The sequence below is a fragment of the Oryzias latipes genome, chromosome 11 (assembly GCF_002234675.1).
Source record: "Oryzias latipes chromosome 11, ASM223467v1".
Lineage (NCBI taxonomy): Eukaryota > Metazoa > Chordata > Actinopteri > Beloniformes > Adrianichthyidae > Oryzias > Oryzias latipes.
The window spans coordinates 24,529,600-24,551,002 of record NC_019869.2 but is presented as its reverse complement, the minus strand read 5'-3'; the positions used below and the strand labels follow the sequence as shown (position 1 = coordinate 24,551,002).

General features: G+C 43.1%; 1 protein-coding gene and 1 long non-coding RNA gene across 4 annotated transcripts in view; one reads left to right on the top strand and one right to left on the bottom strand.

Moving 5' to 3' along the window:
* The window catches only part of fam135b (family with sequence similarity 135 member B), a 44,468-nt gene extending 28,193 nt beyond the window's left edge, over window positions 1–16,275 (bottom strand). For all 3 annotated transcript variants that reach the window (XM_011481302.2, XM_020707365.1, XM_020707364.1), the window contains exons 1-4: window positions 16,024–16,275; window positions 10,065–10,161; window positions 6,237–6,316; window positions 527–666 (exon numbers count right to left, since the gene is read on the bottom strand). In XM_011481302.2, coding sequence (XP_011479604.1) covers window positions 527–666; window positions 6,237–6,316; window positions 10,065–10,161; window positions 16,024–16,150 — 444 coding nt within the window. In that variant the 5' untranslated portion in view covers window positions 16,151–16,275. The remainder of the gene's footprint in view (window positions 1–526; window positions 667–6,236; window positions 6,317–10,064; window positions 10,162–16,023) is intronic.
* Window positions 16,276–16,433: 158 nt separating this feature from the next.
* Window positions 16,434–17,992, top strand: LOC110015989. The gene is made up of 2 exons (XR_002291246.1): window positions 16,434–17,201; window positions 17,436–17,992. It is a non-coding gene; the product is annotated as an uncharacterized LOC110015989 (long non-coding RNA).
* Window positions 17,993–21,403: the final 3,411 nt, after the last annotated feature.

The following is a 21,403-nucleotide window of genomic DNA, read 5'->3' as shown; positions in this document are numbered from 1 at the left end:
GGAACTCAGTCCGATTGAAAATGAACCAAGACCACCTCAAAAGACGGGTCCAAGAGCAGTGTTAAAGGGTTAACAGAATATCAAAATGGATTTTTAAGTAGTTTGCTGTTTAAAAAAATTAAACTTTTTTTGTATTTTTTTTATTACAAAATAAACAAATAAAAACACATTTTGTATGAAAATGGATTTACACTATTTTCGCTGCATTCTATGCCTATTTAATGTGACTACTTTATTGCAATCCAAAATATTTGAAATGGAAGTACTGGGCTTCAGTTTTTCTGTGATGTCACAGTTCTAGGACTAAGTTGAAAAGAGTCGCATAAAATAAATCCATAAATATCTATTTAATATGCTCTAATGCATAGAAACACAAATATTCAAATGTCATTCATCAGAAATCTGAGAGAATCTCGATTCAGCTTTTGATCCAGCTGCCAAAGGGCATGGCGGCGGCGGCGGCGGCGGCGGCCTTTTTTCCCTGCTTTTTGTGTCCATTTGAAAGTGTGTCTGTGGGACGACTCACCCTCTCTCCATCCAGCAGGAGGTGGACTTTGAAGATCATGCAGTCGTTCACAGCAATCTCCTCATTTCTGTAGAGGATCTGGAATATCCGGCTGAAAACCGTGCCATCGTAAACCCCTGCTGAGCTGAAGCTGCACTCTCCTGATGAGGAAACCACACAAAGGTTCAGTGAGCGGTGCTGCTCTGTGCTGTCAAACACTGCAGGAACATATGTGGTACCAAAACATGACGCACAATCCAGTTTGAAGCCATGGATAAAGAGTTCACCCATGCTTTCAGATGAAATCTGCCTTTATCTCAAGCTAGCAGGTCAGGTTTGTTTCATGCTCGTCTTTAACTTTGAGTTGGCCTCTGTGGGGTTTCACCTGCTCTACTTTTCAAATTCTAACAGGTACTGGGGGGTGGGGTGGGGGTTGACATCAAAAAAGGGCAAATGTGGAGCCAGTAACCAGCAGGAAATGAACAGACATTTCCGTGGAAACCAACAGTCAGTGTTTGCATCAAACACCTGACAGCACATTGAAGAAGAGAGCTTCAGTTTGCTTTCAGACAGAACCACCACGATGCCCATCTGAAGCTCAGCTGTGTGTGCGGTTAAGGGCAGATTAGACCCTTTAGGGGTTTGGCCACATGGATAAACGATTGAGTCTGTATTTTCTGAATATTTTGTATCTGTTCAAACAGGATAAACTTAAATAAAAAGCATAGTCCAATCCTCAGCCCCTTTACCCCCCAAAACCTGAAGAACAAGAGCACAATCTGCATCAGGAGTGATTTAACCTTAGGAACAGCTAAAGGTCCTTAAGACCCCCCAGAGATCTCCTGTTAAAACAAACCTGATAAATAAGAAGCAGAAACTAGAAAACATTTTCAAAACCACCAGAAGGAATGGACCCTGCAGCTCAGGGAGCCAACCAAGAGGCGGGAGCTGCAGGTTCTTCGTCTGCACACCAGCAGCTAAAGATACCCAAGAGGTGGTTTTAGGATAACTAGAAAGAGGAGTAATATTATTAGTAGTAGTACTATCCACAAGATGTCTTATCCATCCATCCGTCTATTTTCTTTACGTGCTTTATCCCTTTCAGAGTCAATTTCCAGAGTCTAACCCGGCTACTTTTGGGCACAGGCAGGGTACACCCACAGGTCCCCAGCCCGTCACAGGGACCCACAATCACACACACACACAGTCTCCTAGGGGTGATTTAGAGGGAACAAGCATGTTTTACGACTGTGAGAGGAACCCACACACGCATGGAGAGAACATAAAAAATTCCACACAGAGAGGATCTAGCTGGGATTTAAACCAGGGCCTTCTCGCTGAGAGGTGGAAGCGCTAACTACTGCACCACCGTGCAGTCCAGGATCCCTGATACACATCCACCCATACAGGGGTTGACCCGTGAGGGCGCTGCGCCGCTTTGGGTCGTTCTGGCCCGTGGAGGGTCAGAAATAGGAAGAAGCTACATCTTCAGGGGAGCACAGGTGTGTCTTTCAGTTCCCTTGAAGCTCGTGCAGCCCCCTCATCGAAAATGGAACATAGCATTGTTGTGTATGCGGTAGGTGTCTAATGAAGTATTAAAGGAAAATATAAGTTGCACACACTTATGACATGCTGTCGTTAGTAAGGTACTGGTTCCTGACTTACCGCTTGCAAATGCTGCACACACGGGATGTGCATGCCATATTTGAGTGCCTGTAGGATGTCCACGCAAACTGCAATCTGATTGTCTAATATCCTCATTTCTAGCAGTCAGACTACAGCAAGGAGCATGTAGTTATCGAGTGAACAGGACTAACTGACTCCTTGCACAGTCTGTGCAAGGAGTCAGTAATGTATATTTTCTAGTCTGTATGTTTGGCCTCAAACCGATGGGACAGGAATAGGAGATGGCTTCGTGCTGTCATCTAAAAGCAGATCAATGCTTTAAAATGATTCAAATGTTCCCTGTTTCTGATCTCAGAAAGCTGCTTTAAGGTAACCACTGTCTGCTCCAGGAGACATCTTCTGTTAGATTCAAACCGGCTGCATTCTTAAGAGAATCAGAGTTCCCATAAAAGTCTCTCATAAAAGAGAACACAAACATGTCGCTGAAACTAAACATGTTTTAGCATCAGGAAGCTGATGAACTGTTTCTGGATACATGTTGTAGAAACGTGGCCTGTGGAGTTTCCACTGCCTTGGCAGGTGACACGGTCGCTGCATGTGCACTCTGTGCTACGGTGCAATTACCATGGCGACTGGAAAGCTGATGTCCAGCTGGGCGCCCTCAGAGGTCCATGCTATCCCCTGCTGCTCTGCTCTTTTCTGCATCATTCAGATTTTTTCCTCCCTGCAGGCCACCTTTTCAAAAAACATCCTCACTGCTTGTAGCTTAAAGCCCCCCCCAGACAGCAGGACATGGCCACGACTTGGAGGACGTGTCACAGAGTCACTTCCTTCTTCTGCAAATCCACTGCTGTCTTTCTGCTCAGCATAATTACTCTGCATGTTTTCTGGGAATTAACTTTGTTAGGAGTTGAAGCAACAATCAGGTCGATTGATTACTTTATCAGCACTTTGTTTTTAGTGCTTTCAGAAGAAACTCTCGAGGTGGACAGTAATGAGTCCAGAGGTGAAAATATCAGGAAGGGAATTTCCTTCCAAAAGAAAAAAGTCTTCATTGATGTAAGTTAAAGACAAAATTATAATAGTATGAAGAAAGATCAAATACTCAAATATGATCTATTTTAACTTAAAGCGATCCAGAAAGAAAAAAGCTCAATAAAACTGGAATCTAATAATTCACATAGAAAATTTGTGATGATAAGCTTGTCGCCATGTGTGTGTTTGTGTTGTGAGTATGCTTGTATATGTATTTATGTGTCTGTGTGTTTGTTTTAAGTATTACTAAAAAGAAAGTCTGTATAAATGTCTCCCTGATCAGCATAAAATCTTAATACCAGAAATTCATTTCTTCAGTGTGAGCTGACAGGATCCATAAAAAACCCGTGAAGGGCACAGAGGAGGGAAATGTCAGGACAACGCTCTGCAGCACAACGCTCTGCAGCACCGCACATGCAGAGATTATTTCATAAGTGTGAGTCAGTGTGTGTTTTGTTAGTGATAAAAACATTTCTCTGCCTGACCAGAGAGCTGGTTGCTGCATTGATTTTGAGGTTTCAGCCGTGGTGACCTTGTGAAATGAGCTGCAGGGGTGGGGTGGGGTGGGGGGATGAAGCCTCCTAAAGACAAAAAGACGACGAGGAAACGATTTCACTACTGCAGAGTTCCTTAATGTCAGCGAATCAAATGTGATCCAGAGTCTTGCATGCAGGTTGAGGGAAAATCTACAGTTACATGCACCCATGCGGGGGTCTGCTTGAACAGGTGCTGCATGTTTTTGGGCCGCATCTCAAGAGGAGCACAGGTGTGTCTTGCAGTTTCCTTGAGGCTCATACAGCCAACTCAAGGGATATCATGAAAATGGAATGTATCATTGTATTGTGAAGTATTCTCAATGCTGTGATGGAAGTTGCACGGAATTCTGACATGTGGGTGATGCTGTCATACGGTGCCCCAATGCCTTAATTTGCCACAACTGCCCTCACAGGTGGACACGGGATGTCAGCAGGTGGAAAATAGGCAAATGTTTAGGGGACATTCAGGTGGCCTGCAAGGAAAAATCAAGTTCGCTTTGGGTTAAGTAAGGGTGAAGGGGATGAGATGCAGGCTGGCTGCATGGATCTTTCATTTTTTCTTCAGGGAGCGTCCGTTAGAAACAAGGGAATTAGACAAGAAGGACGTGGTTTGTGTAAACATTCTACAGGGGTCCTACAGGCATTTTATGGGCACTTCAGTCTCAGCATTTGGGCATGCTGAGACTGGAGTGCTGCGTAAAGGGCACCGTACAACAGCATCGCCCGTTAACCCTTGTGCTATCCTAGGCACTTTAACATTGGGAGTTGGGTCATCTAGACCCACTAGACAGTGCTCTGAGCCTTTTTTCTTCAATGATTTGTGATCTTCACTGGTGTCCATGGATTACATGAAATCTTTCCACCTTTATCCACCTTTGTCATGGTAGGGAGAACACGTCAATGTAAGGGTGGGGTCATCTAAGATAGCACAAGGGTTAAAAAAATGTGTGATACTTATATCAACCTTAAAAGTACTTCACAATACACTTCCAACAACGGGATGATCCCTTTTAATGATGTCCCTGGAGATAGCCGCACGACCCTCAAGGGAACTGCAAGACACGCCTGCACCCCCCTTAAGGTGCAGCCACTCCTCTCTATGACCCTCTATGGCCGGGACAACCCAAACACCTGCAGCATGTCCAAACAGTCCATGATTAGCTTTTTCTCTCCCTGGGCTCACTGAGCGGTGTTCCACCTTGATATTTTTGCAGACACCTGCGTGCCCCATACAGGTTTGCACATATTATAAGGGCAGTTATGACAGCATGTTGACAGTTCTTGAAGCCTACAGATCACTAGCAACAGATATGCTGGTACTTTTGAGAATAACCTGCATTAAATCAATATAAAGATGACAATGAATAAAAAAAAGTCTACACATTTAAAGCCTCCTCAGTTAACAGACAACTTCAGTTTACCTGAGCTGGATTCTTCCTTAAACTCACCAGAATTTACCGCTTCACCTGTTAGCTGTAGGATTAAACTGAGACACAATAGCTGTTCTTGAAATTTTTATTCAAAGCTGCTTCTGCGACCTTCAGTTATCTCCAGACGTAACAAGTGCTGTGTTTCAGATGACCAACGGATGAAATTCCTCTAAAATAATTATACTCTGTTTTCCAATTCACCCGACACACACACACACTTTATTCTCATGAGCTAAATTTGTCTTATGACTGTAAGTTAGATTTTGTTTGCAGTTGAATAACAGCAAAACTAAATACATAAATTACAATAAATAAAACAGATCATAATCTCATCAAATAATGACTTCTTTTTCTGGTTTATTTTTTCTTTGCTTTCCATAAAAACAAAGAAAATTATCAAACTGAAAGTGAACGATGACATTAGAATGTAGCTTTTATTTAGCCAGATGTTTACAGCTGTTTGTGCTGCAAAATGTTTCACCTTTAAGATTTTAAGAAGATGAAACAACATGTTCATCTTCATTTAAATGCAGAAATGTTTTCAGGTTTGAATCAAACCAGAATCTGGACTCTGTCAGAGAAATCTTTTCCACGTCTTCATATGGATGCAAAGGTCAAAGTGATTTCGAATCCATATAAACATATTAGTTAAGTCTGCTAAAGGCAAAAGCAGACAGACGCACAGAGGTGAGCAAATGTTTTCCTCCTTCACGGTAGAGTCATGATCACAGATTACTGTTTTCAAGCTGCAAAGGAACCAAATGTGTGTAATTCAGAGAAAAATGCTGAAGTCCTCTGTGATGATTCCTCACACTCAGTCCTGCATGAAGCAGGAATGCTCACCGTGTTTAAACACGCCACGGTCCACACCTGATCATGCTTTAACGTCTAGCTGTACATGAGAAGAACTTTATCAGCATTAAACCATAACGGAAGAGACCAGTGAGGAGCAAAATAATCCACCAAAGTCCTTCATCTCACTGAACCACTGTGCAGTTTAGCAGGTTGTAAGAGTTTCAGATTAGGACGTGACCTGCAGAGGAAATAGAGGATTCTGGGAAAGTCTGATGGTGCCTTTGCACAGCGAACGGCATTTCCACTCACCTGAGCTGTTTTGTGTTGCTACTGTCAACCGATGTGGCACCCGAGGCGAGACCTTCATCCCCGCTCGTATCTGGTAGAACCTGTTTCAGCAGAAAAAAAGCCTTTACACAAAATACAGGAAGAAGTTGAGAAAATCTTCCAAATGAGATTTTTCACCGTCCAGACTTCTATCTTTGGCTCAAAGATTGAGGGGTTCTAACTTACGAAAGACACTCAAACACACAAATATGATCTATTCGAAGAATTTTCTATTAAGAAAAAAAACAGAGTATTTACTCAAAGATACTGGTATCATGTTTCTTTTAAAACACAAGTTTTGGATAAAAATGTACATACAGTAGGGCAAAAAAAGCATTTAGTTAGCCACCAACTATGCAAGTTCTCCAAGTTAAAAAGATGAGAGAGCTGTTTAATCGTCATCATAGGTAAACCTCAAATATGAGAGACAAAATGAGAAAAATAAATCCAGAAAGTCACATTGTTTGATTTTAAAAGAATATATTTGTAAATTACAGTGGAAAAGAAGTATTTGGTTAAATAGCAAAAGTACAACTCAATAATTTGTTATCTACCCTTTTCTGCTTTTGCTGGTATTTTGGTCCATTCCTCCATGCAGATCTCCTCTAGAGCAGTCATGTTTTGGGGCCGTCTCTGAGCAACACAGACTCTAAACTCCCCCCAAAGATTTTCTACGGGTTTGAGATCTGGAGTCTGGCTAGGTCATTCCAGGACCTTGAAATGCTTCATATGAAGCCACTCCTTCGTTACCCGGGCAACGTGTGTTTGGGTTCGTTGTCATGCTGAAAGACCCAGCTACGTTTCACCTTCAATGCCCTTTGCTGATGGAAGGAGGTTTTGACTCAAAATCTGACCATACATGACCCCATTCATTCTTTTTACACCGATCAGTCGTCCTGGTCCCTTTCCTGAAAAACAGCCCCAAATCATGATGTTTCCACCCCCATGCTTCACAGTAGGTCTGGTGTTCTTTGGATGCAACTCAGCATTTTTCTGCTCCAAACACGACCAGTAAAGTTCTTACCAAAAACTTTCTATTTTGGTTTCATCTGATCACAGGACATTCTCCCAATCCTCTTCTGGATCCTCCAAATGCTCTCTAGCAAACTTTAGACGGTCCAGCACATGTACTGGCTTTAGCAGGGGGACATGTCTGGCCCTGCAGGGTTTGAGTCCCTGGTGGCGTTGTGTGTTACTGATGGTAGCCTTTGTTACTTTGGTTCCAGCTCTCTGCAGGTCATTTACTAGATCTTCTCATGTTGTCTCTCATAGTTGAGGTATGAAAATTACAATTCTCTCTCATCTTTTGTACGTGGGAGAACTTGCCCACTTGGTGGCTGACTAAATACTTTTAGCCCCACTGTAGCGGACAAACACATCCTACCAGGACTTCATTACATTTTGTGATCTGGTTTTAGGTAGGGAGAGAAAAAGCTTTTTTTTTTCCCTCTTACTAAAGCTGGCATTTGACTGGATCCAGATGAGAGCTTTAATCTTCCTGCAGACACGTCACGGCAGGATTAGCTCGGTCCCTTTTCTGTCAGAACATTTTTCAGACCAACAAAAAAAAAAAAAAAAATCTGGTCGTTTTATCTGAATAATATCAGTTTGTCTTAATGTTTAACAGTTTACTGCACTTTAGCTGAAGAGTGAATATGTTTACAAATGTTATTTTTTTACATTCATTTAACGAGACTTGCAAGACTTTAGGTCTAAACCTCTTTGGGCGACATTACTCTTAAAAACAACTACTAGTAAACCTTTAAAACAGCATCAAACATTTGCAAACAAAGTAAAATGATGTATTTTAAAAATACAGACTAATAAAATGTAGAAATCTTTGTAATATTTCAAAGATGAACAAATGAGAGGAAACACTATTTTAACAGAACAGAACTGAACCTTTGAAGTGTTTCAGTCGCTCAGAGCTTCGATGGGCGTGAATCTGAGCTGAAGAGGTTCTGAATGAACAGGGCAGACCTCAGGGGAAACTGAGGCGGGATTACAGTTCCCACACAGGCTGTGGTTCAAGGTGGACTTCCAGGTGGAAGCTGCTGATGTTTATTACTTAACCTAAAATGTAAGTTTATTTGAGGAGCTTTCTGATGCCGTCTCTATCATCTCTCTAAAATATGCTCAGAGAAGGTCGGTTCTGTTTGTGGCCAAGGTGTGGATTCCACAACAACTTTGAGGGTAGACGCTGAGACAGTGATTTGAATTCAGGAATTGGTTTCCTTTTTAAATGGAGTGGCATGCTGCAAATGACCTTCATGTGTCCTCAGACTGCGGGGGAGGGGTTTCGGCTTTCCTCTGATCCAGGGCAGACGTTAAACCTAGTGAGCAGCAGACGCGTGCATGGCTCAGCTGAGTCGGTAGTAACAGCTGGTGCCCTAAAATCCTAGCCATTCCACTTTCATTCTTGGTTAGGTAAGGCGCCGGCTCCAATCTGGACGGAGAAGCAGAGATAGCAGCGAGCATATGCTGCTTTTCTTGGTACTCCAGAACTCCTGCCCTGCTTCTGTCCACTTCCCTCTGACATAGTAGTTACCTGGATCAGGTGTTCTGTCAGTCACCTGATCCAGGTGATAAGCAGTAAAAGAGGCAGGATCAGCTGGACAGCAGGTGACACAGTAGCTATGGAGGAGCAGGGATGGAGATCCTTAGAGCTTTTGAGGCTTTGGTGTAACCGCTGCTGAAAGTGTAACAGCTGCTGAAAGGGTAACAGCTGCTGAAAGTGTAACAGCTGCTGAAAGGGTAACAGCTGCTGAAAGTGTAACTACTGCTGAAAATATAATTACCACTGAAAGCGTAACTACTGCTGAAAATATAACTACCACTGAAAGCGCAACTACTGCTGAAAGTGTAACCACTGCTAAAAGTGTAATCACTGCTGAAAGTATAACCGCCGCTGAAAGTTTAACCGCTGCTGAAAGTGTAACTGTTACCTAAAGTGTAACCACTGCTGAAAGTGTGACTGTTATAGAGTGTAACCACTGCTGAAAGTGTAACTGTTACAGAAAGTATAACCGCCGCTGAAAGTGTAACCACTGCTGAAAGTGTGACTGTTATAGAGTGTAACCACTGCTGAAAGTGTAACTGTTACAGAAAGTATAACCGCTGCTGAAAGTGTAACTGTTACCGAAAGTGTAACCACTGCTGAAAGTGTAACTGTTACAGAGAGTGTAACCACTGCTGAAAGTGTAGCTGTTACAGAAAGTGTAACCGCTGCTGAAAGTGTAACTGTTACCGAAAGTGTAACCACTGCTGAAAGTGTAACTGTTACAGAAAGTATAACCGCTGCTGAAAGTGTAACTGTTACAGAGAGTGTAACCACTGCTGAAAGTGTAACTGTTACAGAAAGTATAACCGCTGCTGAAAGTGTAACTGTTACCGAAAGTGTAACCGCTGCTGAAAGTGTAACTGTTACCGAAAGTGTAACCACTGCTGAAAGTGTAACTGTTACAGAAAGTATAACCGCTGCTGAAAGTGTAACTGTTACAGAGAGTGTAACCACTGCTGAAAGTGTAACTGTTACAGAAAGTATAACCGCTGCTGAAAGTGTAACTGTTACCGAAAGTGTAACCACTGCTGAAAGTGTAACAGCTGCTAAAAGGGTAACAGCTACTGAAAGTGTAACTGCCGCTGAAAGTATAACCATTTTAATCCACATTTATCCAACGGTTAACATCTTTATCTGATTTAAAGATCACAGCGTTTATGAACTAGTTTTTGGCTTGTTCCTCCTCATCATGTTCCATGGAGTCAGTTCTACGTTCTGCATGCCTGTGAGTGGAAGCGTGAGCTGCTCACCCCCTCTGGAAGAGATCCACATTGTGAAACTTGTGTAGCTCCAGAGAAAACTCCAGCGTTCCCTGTACTTCAGACATGATCCGATCCCGCTCATCACCTGCAGAAACAGAGCATGTTCTGTTACAGAAATGGACAAATTCTTGTTTGAAACCAGCTGCCACTATCATGTGACAGGCGGTGTGAATGACCCATTGAGGCGTGCAAAGGAGCATGCTGCAGTCCTGATCTGCACTTCCTGGTTATGGTTACTGCTCTAGATCTGCTTATACTGGAGTTGCATTATCGATTTCAATGTTTTTTTCTTTTCTCTGAGAAAATCACCATGACAATGACAGCGTCACACTTTGAAAAGAGACTAAACAGTTATTCTATGAGTGCTTGTTCATTAACTACAAGATCTAACCTTATATATTCTTAACTGTTTAACATCCAAAACTATCAGACTGCAGAATTATTACAGAGATGTGCACTGATAGGAGATGAAACAGAGACCTGTCCACAGGAAAGCATCTCAAATGACTCCTGAACGCTTTGAAACTGAATCCCGGCGTGTGTGCGGCGTGGGACACTGCTCCTATTTATGTTGTATCAAATCAACAGAAAGAGAACGATTCCCACGCTTCAACGTGTTTACAGGTAAAAACTATCTGAAGACAAGTGTCCAACACCAGCGTTGACCAGTCACAGCCCCGCCCACTTTCCTTTTCCACAGATTCAGACATGCTGATTCTTTGAACCATTGTTTCTGAGCGTAGATGCTTTTTGTTTCCCAGCAGGATTGCTTGGTTTGAGTGAATCCTAATGTCAGGATCATGACACAGCCGGAAGAACGAGGTGGGTTAGCTTCTTCACTGTGTTTTTGTAATAGATTCTAAGAAGAACACAAAGGCGTTTCCTGCTTCATCTGGCATGAATCATCCTGGGATGCTGCAGGAAACCTGAGGGCCAGAAATGAGGAAGGATCTCTTCAAGGTACAATAACCTTCCTGTCTTACAGTTTTTCCTCCATTGGTTTGGCTCATTTCCTGAAACAGAAATTACATTCTCAAAACAACATGGACAAACCTCCAAACCACTTGGCAATTTTTCAAAACAGAATGGAATTTCTTATTGATTTTATCACATTGCAAATGTCTTAGTACATCTTTGCAATTGATTAAGTGTGACAAGAATCAAGTGGCCAGACAGACAGCAGCGTGTGGATGACCAGCAGGGTGAGGACGATGGCCAGGAGAGGGAGGGTGAGGACAGCGACCAGTGAAGAACTGTTAGTTATGTAACTCAAGCATTATTTACAGCACTGTAGGCTGCATACCATTTTCATTGTTTTTGTTTGTTTATTTTATAAAGTACATTATGCTGTATACATTTTCTTTTTACTCTGATGTATGAAAGTTACTTTCTGTGTGTGAATAATAATGGTTAGAATTTCCTTGGCAGTATGAGTGCAATGTGTGCTGTTACTGTAAACCTAAGAGGCTACTCTCACCCTAAAATCCTTTTTCTTTTTTTCAGTTTTATACAAAATTGTATTCTGTTAGCTATACAAAAACAGTACAGTTACCATTGTCAATAAAGGACTGAGCTAAGACTGAAAGGTGGACATGAGGGATATTTCAATGGTCCTCTGCTATAGTGAAAAAACATCTAATCATTCTGACTTGCAGTGCTTACACAATGCCAAAAGGACAAAGTATTTTGGAGGCACTGACTGTTCAAATGAGAAGGAAATTTATTTTTGACACGGGAGTGAATTGTTTTGGGAGAGATATGAGCTTTTCAGGTGAACCATGATGCCGAATCATCCACATTATTTTGACAAAAGCACCAAGAGTGTTGACAACGTCCGGTCTGATCAAGAAATGAACCAAAGCTATTGAGAAGGATCTTTGCCATTTTGGTGGCACTGACTCTTTACATGGGAAAAGAATTTAGTTTTGAAGCATGAAGAACAGTTTTGGGAGATATATTAGATTTTGCAAATGAGCTATTGTGTTGTGCTAAACTGTAAGACTGTTTTACCAAATAATCTTAGAGTTTTCAGAATGTAATTCCTGTTTCAAGAAATGAGCCAAACCAATGGAGAAAAACTGTAACACAACAGTGTCTCACATCAACACTCACATCACTTCTGTGAGGAAAACACCCGTTGACTGGAGGTTTGAATGTGTTATCCCGCCCCTTAGCAATCTCAGTGGGGGGGAGGGGCACTCATCACCCAACAAAACCTGCAGAGGATCATTTTTCTATCTTCATATCCATGAGCTCTGCTTTGATCCTGTCCACACAGCTTGTGTAGCATCTCAGGGGGAGAGTCAATGTTCAAACATCCTCCGGTAACTTTCAGACTTTTGACATGTTGGCATGAAACATGAAAGCTCGAAGGGGTCAGTTTAAACAGCCCCTCTTTGCCTCCAAATGTTTTTCTTCCTGGACTCCTTCGTTACTCTGCACATCACTGATCCACAGATGGAAGCGTGGAAAGCAGCAGTAGGAAAACCGCGGGAATGTCTCAGGCTAAAACCTGGACCCAATTCCATTTCTGTGCTTTCCTTTGACTTCCTGTTAGTTTGTCTAACTTCTCACTAACTCTGACATGTTTGGTTGACAGATGACATCCACATCTGTTGGGATCAGCATTGTTGTGCTGCAGTCAGACGCTAGACAAAGAGCTAGCAGGTTTTGGTGACTCAGTCCAGTATGGGTCAGAAATGAAGATGCACGTTTCTTTCAGTGTTGACTCATATTTTCGGTTTAGTCCAGGTTAGCCTGATGGATGCTGCTTATCTGTGACCTGCAATTTCTGAGATTCAGGAGATAAGCCCCCACCCCCCTACCTCCTAGAGAGGCTGTGAGGAGGAAAATGAACAGCGTGTACTTCCAGAAGGTTGAAGCTCACAGCACTACGATCCACATCACTGCTTTTTTCTCCACACTAACAGCAGAGAACACGAGGATAGTGAGAGCTGCGATGCTGAAAATTCATTGATGAGATGATCAAATTAGGGAGCGACAGCACCTGCTGCTGACAGCTGCAAAGCATGCTGGGAAACATGCTCACACGCTTCAGCGGGTCTAATGATGAGTGTTTTTTGCAGGTCTCCTCAGAATCATGAGAAGATAAATGAATGAAAGAGAATTGGAGCAGCAGTGTCCACCAGCATCTCCTGTTTTTGTTTGTCTGGTCCAAAGATCACATTAATGGAAACAAAGACTTCTGAGAAATGAAAAAGTACTGTAGCATCGTTAAGTACCCGTAACTTTTACTAGAAGATTTAGTCAAATTGCAAGCCAAAACTCCACGACTCTTCCTTATTTTCAATTGATTAAACCCTTAGTCACATTCACAAATACAGGGGTGACCGGTAGGGGAGCTGCAGGGTTTTGGGTTGTCGTGGACGGTTGTGGAGAGGAGCGGCTGAAAATAAGAGATGTCACTTGAGGGGCATCATAAAAACGGCACATACCATTGTCATGCGTGTTTTAAGAATATCATGTAGTATTTGTAAGAATATTGGACGTTGCATGCACTTATGATGTTGTCACACCGTGTCCTTACGCCACACTCTGGTCCAGGGGTGTCAAACTCCTCGAGGGCCGACCTCCTGCTAGTTTTTCAGAAATCCTGCCTCATCAGCTGTTGATTACCTGGATCAGGTGTGTTTAGCCAATAAGGAGCTTCAATGGCAGGTCGGTTAGAAAATGTGTGGACAGCGGCTCTTGAGGCCTGGAGCTTGACACCTGTGCTCTAGTGGTTCATAAGGTGGCTCCTTACTGACTGTGCTGGCTGCAGCAAGGAGGGCACATTTATCACGTCAACATCACTACCAAGCTCCATGTACAGTCTGCAGGAAAAACGGTCCAACATGCCTGCATCTCCCCTTCACCCTTAGATGTGTTCTTTAAGTGTTTGCTACGACCTGTCGCCTGCAGCATGCCTGTGGAAAAACTGTGCATAAAGATTTTCTCTCTACGGGTTCACTGACTGCTCCATGATCTTGACATTTTGTGCGGGTCACCTGTGTCCCGGACACCCGTGATGGCTGAACCGGTTTCCATTAATCTCTCTTGTTTTCTGTCTTTCTTCAGATGTGTTAACATTTCTGACCAGCGTTTTTCTGTTTTGACTTCATGGTTTTATTGACAATGTCATCCTAAAGCCTGAGTGCCCCCCCCGCGCCCTCCTAGTATGCAAGGAAGCAGAGGAATTCTGACCAATCAGAGCCTGTTTACATCTGTAATGCTCTCACCAAAGTGTTTTATTTCTGTATGATGAGGGTTGTGGTGTCTGAGGTAAACAGATCAAGGCGTTGACTTTTCAATGGAGGTGAGGCCAGAAGGAAGTAAAAGCAATAGCAGGAAGTTCTGCCACCTGGAGCTACCCTGAGCTGAAGGATTACAGATCAGAACATCTCTGAGAGCAGCTTTTACTTTAATCGATCGCTACAGTTTCTCTGAAAAGAAAACTTTTTTCATCATTGAGTGATTGGAGACATCAGTGTTTGCTTGAGAATATGGTATTCTTGGCAAATGTGGTTTTCTTCCATGTTTTGAAGTCAGCTCAAAGACGCCCACCGTATGGAAAGGGGAGGAGCACCTTTGCCCCAGTGTCTTTGGGCATTTGGTGCTTTGTCCTCCCCGTTTGAACTCTGGCGTCTGCCTCAAAGCCGCGACTGCATAACCTGTAGCCCTGCTAATGCTTCCTGTCTGCTGCTGGTGCATTTTTAATTCTTCCTTTTCAGATTTTTCCTCTCGCATCAAACACTAATCAGTACAAAACGGGCGTCCTCGCTATAATGACTATTTCATGCCAGACACACATGCGGAGCTTCTTGGAGGTCCGTAGGTTGCAGCCTTGCTAAGTCAGCCACCTCAGGGCCAAAACCCTCTGCTGCCCTGAAGCTGCCAACCCCCCACAGGCCAGCTGCTGTGTCAGCTCAGCGGGGAACGCTGAGTGACATCTCCTGCCTCCATCTGGAGGATGGAGAGCAACGTATTTTTAGAAGAAGGAGAGTATAGAATGTGCTCAAGTGTGGGTGACACTGAGAGACAAAGCAGGAGCAATTCAACTTTAGTTAGCATCTTCCTAACAGAGCCGAACGCTGTAATGTGCAGAAGACCAAAAAAAACATAAGGAGAGGAGACTGCAGACCCGGGTCCAGGTATGGATTTAAAGAAAAACCTGCCTAACACAGCAGAGACGGCTGAAGCTCTGTGCAAACCCACAGAACAAATGAGAGCACTGAGCAGGGATTCTGTGAGGAACGCCAGTAGCATCTATCTAATCTCTGCAGCATAATATTCCATAATCAAAGGGGTTTTTATGGAAAAGGCCAGAGCAGGATCATTCCCCGAGGCCTGCAGTGCTCTTTGGATCACAAACACTCACTGTTTGTGTTCACAACTCTGACTCACAGCTAAGTTACTCCTGAGAAAGGGCATGGGCGCGTGCACAAGCGTCCTTGCAACAGCAGGGCATGAATATGGAGATTTAAAAATGAATTAGTTGCTGCTCTGAGAAGGCGGGATTGTGGTTTGGCTGCTATGTGAGGACATGTTCCCATTGGCGGGTCACGCGTGTCTGACCTGCAGCACAGCAGCCTGGATAATCTGCTGCTGCTGCTCCGTTTTCCTGCTGCTGACTGTTAGCTGGGCTAACACATACACAAACTCCTGCTGCAGCTCTTTCCTCTCACTTCTGCTGTAGTTCATCAAGCACGTCCACACTTTCCTGCTGCTTTTACTTTGAAAGGTCCTTTTTCCCGGTACTAAGAAGTCCTCCAGCGAGGTGTTTAGAACCCACAGATGTTGACAGAAGTCTAAACCAGACTGTGTTTCCGGTCTGATCCATCCTCAACAGCCTCGCGAGCCGCTTCCCTTTCCCTTCACACGCAACACCGCCATCCCCGCGCGCGGGGGGAGCCGCGTGACACGGACGGACGACAGAAAACAGTCTCACCTTGGCAGAGATGCAGGGAGGATCCGCTCGTGGCTCGGCGGCAGTCCGGACTCAGAGGACCGCTGTCTGACGGAGGAGCGTTTCCACCGCCGCTGGTCCTGCTGCTGCTGTTGCCATGGTTACTCATCCAGACCCTGCAGTCTCTCTCTCTCCCCTCCCTTCGTTCATCCTGAAGGTCTCTCACTCCGGATTTCAATATGACAAAGTGCGGCTGCGTCTCGTCGCATTATCAGCCCGCGTGCTCGTCCACGTGTCGTGCACAGTCTCGGGATCAACCACCGCGCGCGCTTTGTGTCCTGCTGGTCGAGGTGACGTCACAAGCCCTGAACACAAAGCTTGTCCATTATGTAAACAAAGCCATTAAAACAAAAGAATCCACCGGGGGTCACGTGACATGCAGAGGACGTGAGGAACGGAAAAGGTGCTTTTTGTCCTAAAGATTGTGACATTATTGCAGCAGAGTTTAAATCTTAAACACTGAAAAAGAACAAAAGAAAACAAAAAAGAAACAAAAAAGTATTTGCCCCCTTTATATTTTTATTTTTTATTTCCCCCCACTTTCGTTTATATTGTTACTGTCAATCATTTTATTTAAAAACAATGTTTTCGTTTTTTGTCACGTTTTAATGCTTATCAAAGCATTGAATGGACAAATATCACTTGAGTTGCGACAAAATGGTTGGAATAACAACCGATGGTGCACCTGCCATGATTGGGAAGAAAGCTGGCCTCACTGCTCTCGTTTCCCAAAAGGTTTCGGAGTGTGGGGGAAAGGTAGCGCAATACCACTGTATCCTGGAACAGCTGTGTGCAAAGACAATCGGACTGGCAGACGTTGTCGCGATTTCGTCAAAATAATTAACGGCATCCGCTTAAAGGCACTCTCACACCGCCAGTTCAGAACCTTTTTGGATGAAGTTGATGCGCAATAAAAAGAAATTCTTTACCATCATCAACTTATCGCGGAGTTTCTTTCGAGTGCGAGCAGGGACACACAAATCCTCTCCGATAAAAGATGGATTTTTGACGTGGCCTTTATGATGGACATCACGTGACCGACCTGCTCAACAATCTGAATGTTAAACTTCAAGGCAAAGAACAGATCATAACGGCGCTGTTTGACCACATCAAGGCTTTCCAAACGAAGCTGCAACTACTCTGCCGGCATCTTTCAGCAGGTAAGTCAATAAAAATGTATTTGTGATTGTAACACGTGCTGCTCCATGTGTGTCCGTCGATGTGATGTGTCGCTGTCCGTGGTGCTTACGCCTGTTTGACAGAAAACGTCATTGATTGTCTTTGTGTGTCTGCTTTCATTGCTCTCTTGTTGTCTTTTGTGTCCTGTAGCTTATGTGCCTCATAGTAGTGCAAATGATACTAATGGACATTCTTATTTGACTTTGTCTCTTTAGGAAACTTTGCACACTTCCCCAGCCTGACAGAAGTGAATGTGGAGGTGGACAGGTTGCCAGAATATGGAGAACTTCTCAGCAACTTAAACAAGGAGTTTGATTTGCGCTTTGTGGACTTTAAGAAGATGACATGGACATTTTTCTCAGCCCTTCAGCGTGAGCCCCGACTCAGTTCCAGAGCATTAGCAGATGGAGTTGATTGAGTTTCAATGTGACACAGAGCTAAAAAGAAAAATTGTATCACTACCCCTGAGGGATTTTTATCCACATGTGTCAGTACAAAGATACCCACAGATGAGAAAAAATGCACAAGTAATGCTATCTCTGTTTGGCAGCACCTCCATTTGTGAGCAAACATTTAGTCTCATGAACCTGAACAAGATCAAACTCAGGGGGACCCTCACAGACTCACACTTGCAAGACATACTAACACTATCAGTGAGTAAGCTGCAGCCCAACATTCAGTCACTGATGAAGTCAAAAGACCAGCTCCATGTCTCTGATTAAGGATCGCAGTTTGCTGTTTTCATTGGAAAAAAGTTTGTTTTGTTTTTTAGTTGAAAATTGCCAGTAAGGCCTTGCTGTCATGTTTAATGATTTGAAAGAATGTTTCTTCTTGTGTGTTACCTTGATGAATACAGAATCACAATAAACACATTAAACCAAATTCTTTATTTTCTGCTTTTATATAATGACGTATTGTATTTGGCCTACAGTCCACAGTCACATTTAGATTTTGGCCCTTTGAGGAAAAAAGTTTGGGCACCCCTGAACTAAAGGGTGTGCACAGAAACAAAAACACTAACTTCATGATGCTTCATGATTTTTCTCCAGACTGTGAAAGACTGAGAGAACAATGAGAAGTTCAAAGCTGTGATCTTACTGGACTGCAGCTCCTATTGCCTCATCAGTTTGGGACACTACAGTCCCAAAAGGTTTTGAGAACGACACAAATCTTAGTTTTCACAAAGTTTGCTGCTAAACTGCTTTTAGATCTTTGTTTCAGTTTCTGTGATGTACTAAAATATAATTACAAGTACTTCATTTGTTTCAAAGGCTTCTATGAACAATGACATTTATACAAAGTCAGTATTTGCAGTGTTGGCCCTTCTTTTTCAGGACCTCTGCAGTCCGACTGGACATGTTCTCAATCCACTTCTGGGCCAAATCCTGACTGATAGCAACCCATTCTTTCAGAATCACTTCTTGGAGTTTGTCAGAATTAGCGGGTTTTTGTTTGTCCACACGCCTCTTAAGGATTGACCACAAATTCTCAAATGCCTGCTGCCGTTCCTGAGCAGCTCTGCACTGGTGGCACGCCCATCCCATCGTCTTCAGGAGACCATCCTGGTGCTTCAGGACTTTCTTGGACGTCCTGAAGCCTTCTTAACAAGAATTCAGACTCTGTCCTTCTTGATGATCCTTCAAAATGCTGATTTAGATGCAATCTTAGTTGCCACAATATCCTCGCCTGTGAAGCCATTTTTATGCAACGCAATTATGGCTGCACGCGTTTCTTTGCAGGTCACCATAATTACCAATGGAAGAACAATGATTTCAAGCATCACCCTCCTTTCAAGTCTGCCATTCTAACCCCATCAGCCTGACAGAATGATCCTGTGCTCGTCAGCATTCTCTCCACGAGCTAAGACGATGACTGAAATGATCTCAGCAGGTCCTTTACTGACAATAATGAAATGCAGTGGAAAGGTTTTTTTGGGATTAAGCTCATTTTCATGGCAAAGAAGGATTATGCAATTCATCTGATCACTCTTCATAACCTGCTGGAGTAAATGGAAATTTCTATTATAAAAACTAAAGCAGCAACTTTTCCAATTTCCAAAATTTATGTCAGTCTCAAAACTTTTGGCCATGACTGTATATTGGAAGTTGATCAAATTAGTCACCATCTTTTGCTGAAACCAAAACAGTGTTGTTCCTAAACTCCTGTTGGCATGACACAGCTTTTGGGTGCCGTCTCCAGTCAGCCACAGTTTGGTCTCAGAGGTCACTGCCCCCCTCTACAGGTATATATGAGGTTATACTCGAGTGAGTATAACGGACTGGCGTAGTATGCTGGGATGGATCTCCTTATGAAGGTCTGCCAGGTGATGAGATGATGCAGGTCAGCTGGTTCCAATGAAGGAGCAGGGAGGGGAGGGGTAGCAGCCGGAGGCACCCTGACACCAGACAGTCAGTAAGTGTACTTCTGTTGGGTTACTTGACCTGAACTGACATGGGTTTACTTGCTAAAAGTGGTTGCTAGTTTCTTAAAGTTTTATATTTTTGTACAGTTAAATCTTCTAAGGCAAACCAAAAGATGAATAAAATTAAATAAAGACATTTTCAACAGTGAACCTAAAAGGATTTAAGGACCTATTTCTTTTAGTCATAAAAATATTAAAAAGCAAACAATACAACAATGCTTTAGAAAACACAAAACTCTGCTGAAATGCTCAGTCTGCTAATTGTATCATTTCTTTGGGTTTGCTTCGAAAAATCCACCCATTTCTCTCACTGATCTTTTAGTTTTTCTAAAATGTTAAGCACCTACTCCAGTGACAATGGTGTTTTTGGTGTTTCTAGCATGTTCTTGTGGCATTTTTTCATGATGGAGGACATATACAAAGAAAATTCATCTTAAAATTGCATTTCTGAGTATTTTTTTTTATAATTGAATTGTTGTGTATCAGGAGCAGACGAAAAAATGCCCTTTGACCAGGATCGTATTTATGACATAGAAAATAAGAGGGAGAGGGGAGCACTGCTAATGTTAGTGTGTGAGGGCCTGTAAGCTAGTGGGAAAGCATGTAAACAGAGAGCTCTCGGCAACAGGGAGCGGCCTGCCTATAACTCATAGGTGAATTTCTGATGAACTCCGGGGTTTTTTTTCCGATTTTGTCTAAAAACAGCATAACCATAATCAAAAGACCTCTGGGAACGCCTTTACGTTCAGATCAAAAGATGATGTGAGTGGGACTTAACTATTGGAGTCATGGAGAGTTAAATTCAAACCCCTCTGACCAGACCACATTTTTAGGAATTTTAAATGTTTGATTCTTTTTTCTGTCTCTGCTTAGTGTCTCATGTTTGTCCTCTTCATCCTATATCAGACACACATTCTGTTAAATCATATATTATTGCTCCAGCTGCTCTTGAGACGACAGCAAGAGCTGTCAAACCGATGATCAGAACTGTCTGACTGTGAACTATGATTTAACAATGACATATTAGTGACAAACAGATTAAACAGAAGAGTTTTTGGTTTAATCTCTGTACCGAACAAATAAAATGGGACCCTAAAGAGAAACAAACTCCCTTCGAGTTGCAAAAACCTCCAGCTGACCCATAAATGTGACCAACCGCTGTCACAGTTTGGAGTCTGAGGGGACCAAAAAGAGACAAACACAGGAACATTTGTTGTAGGACAAAAGAGGAAAGTTAAGGCTGCCGCAGTGGGAGAAGATGGAGCAGATTTACTTTCACCGACATCTTCCAAACAAAAGCCGAGCCTTCAAAGGCAGCAGTTCCTGCTGACATTGTGAGAAAGTGAGTGTCCTTGCTCGGCATCCATGAAAACGCTGCCAGCTTTTTCTTAGACTCTGTATGAATCTGGCAACCGCCCGCAAGACAGGAGAAAAAAATCGATAGTGCTCTGCTCTTAATCAAGAGAGCTTGGAGCTTATGGCAGAATGCCACCAGAGACGAACAGCAATTGACTTTGGTTTTAGAAGCAGCATGAGAAGCTCAGAGCAGAAGTTCTGCAGCAGCCAGATGGTGAGTCAGACACCCAGAAGAGGCGTTCAAACCAGCTCAGGAGAAACCAGCTCTGACAACTGGAAGGAGCAGCTTCCAGAGCTAGCAGTACACAGACTTTCATATTGATTGTTTACATAATCCTCCCTTCTTCTTCCTCCTCCTCCTCCTCATCTGAGAAGTGACTGTTTTGAGAAGAGATGCAGAAAGCA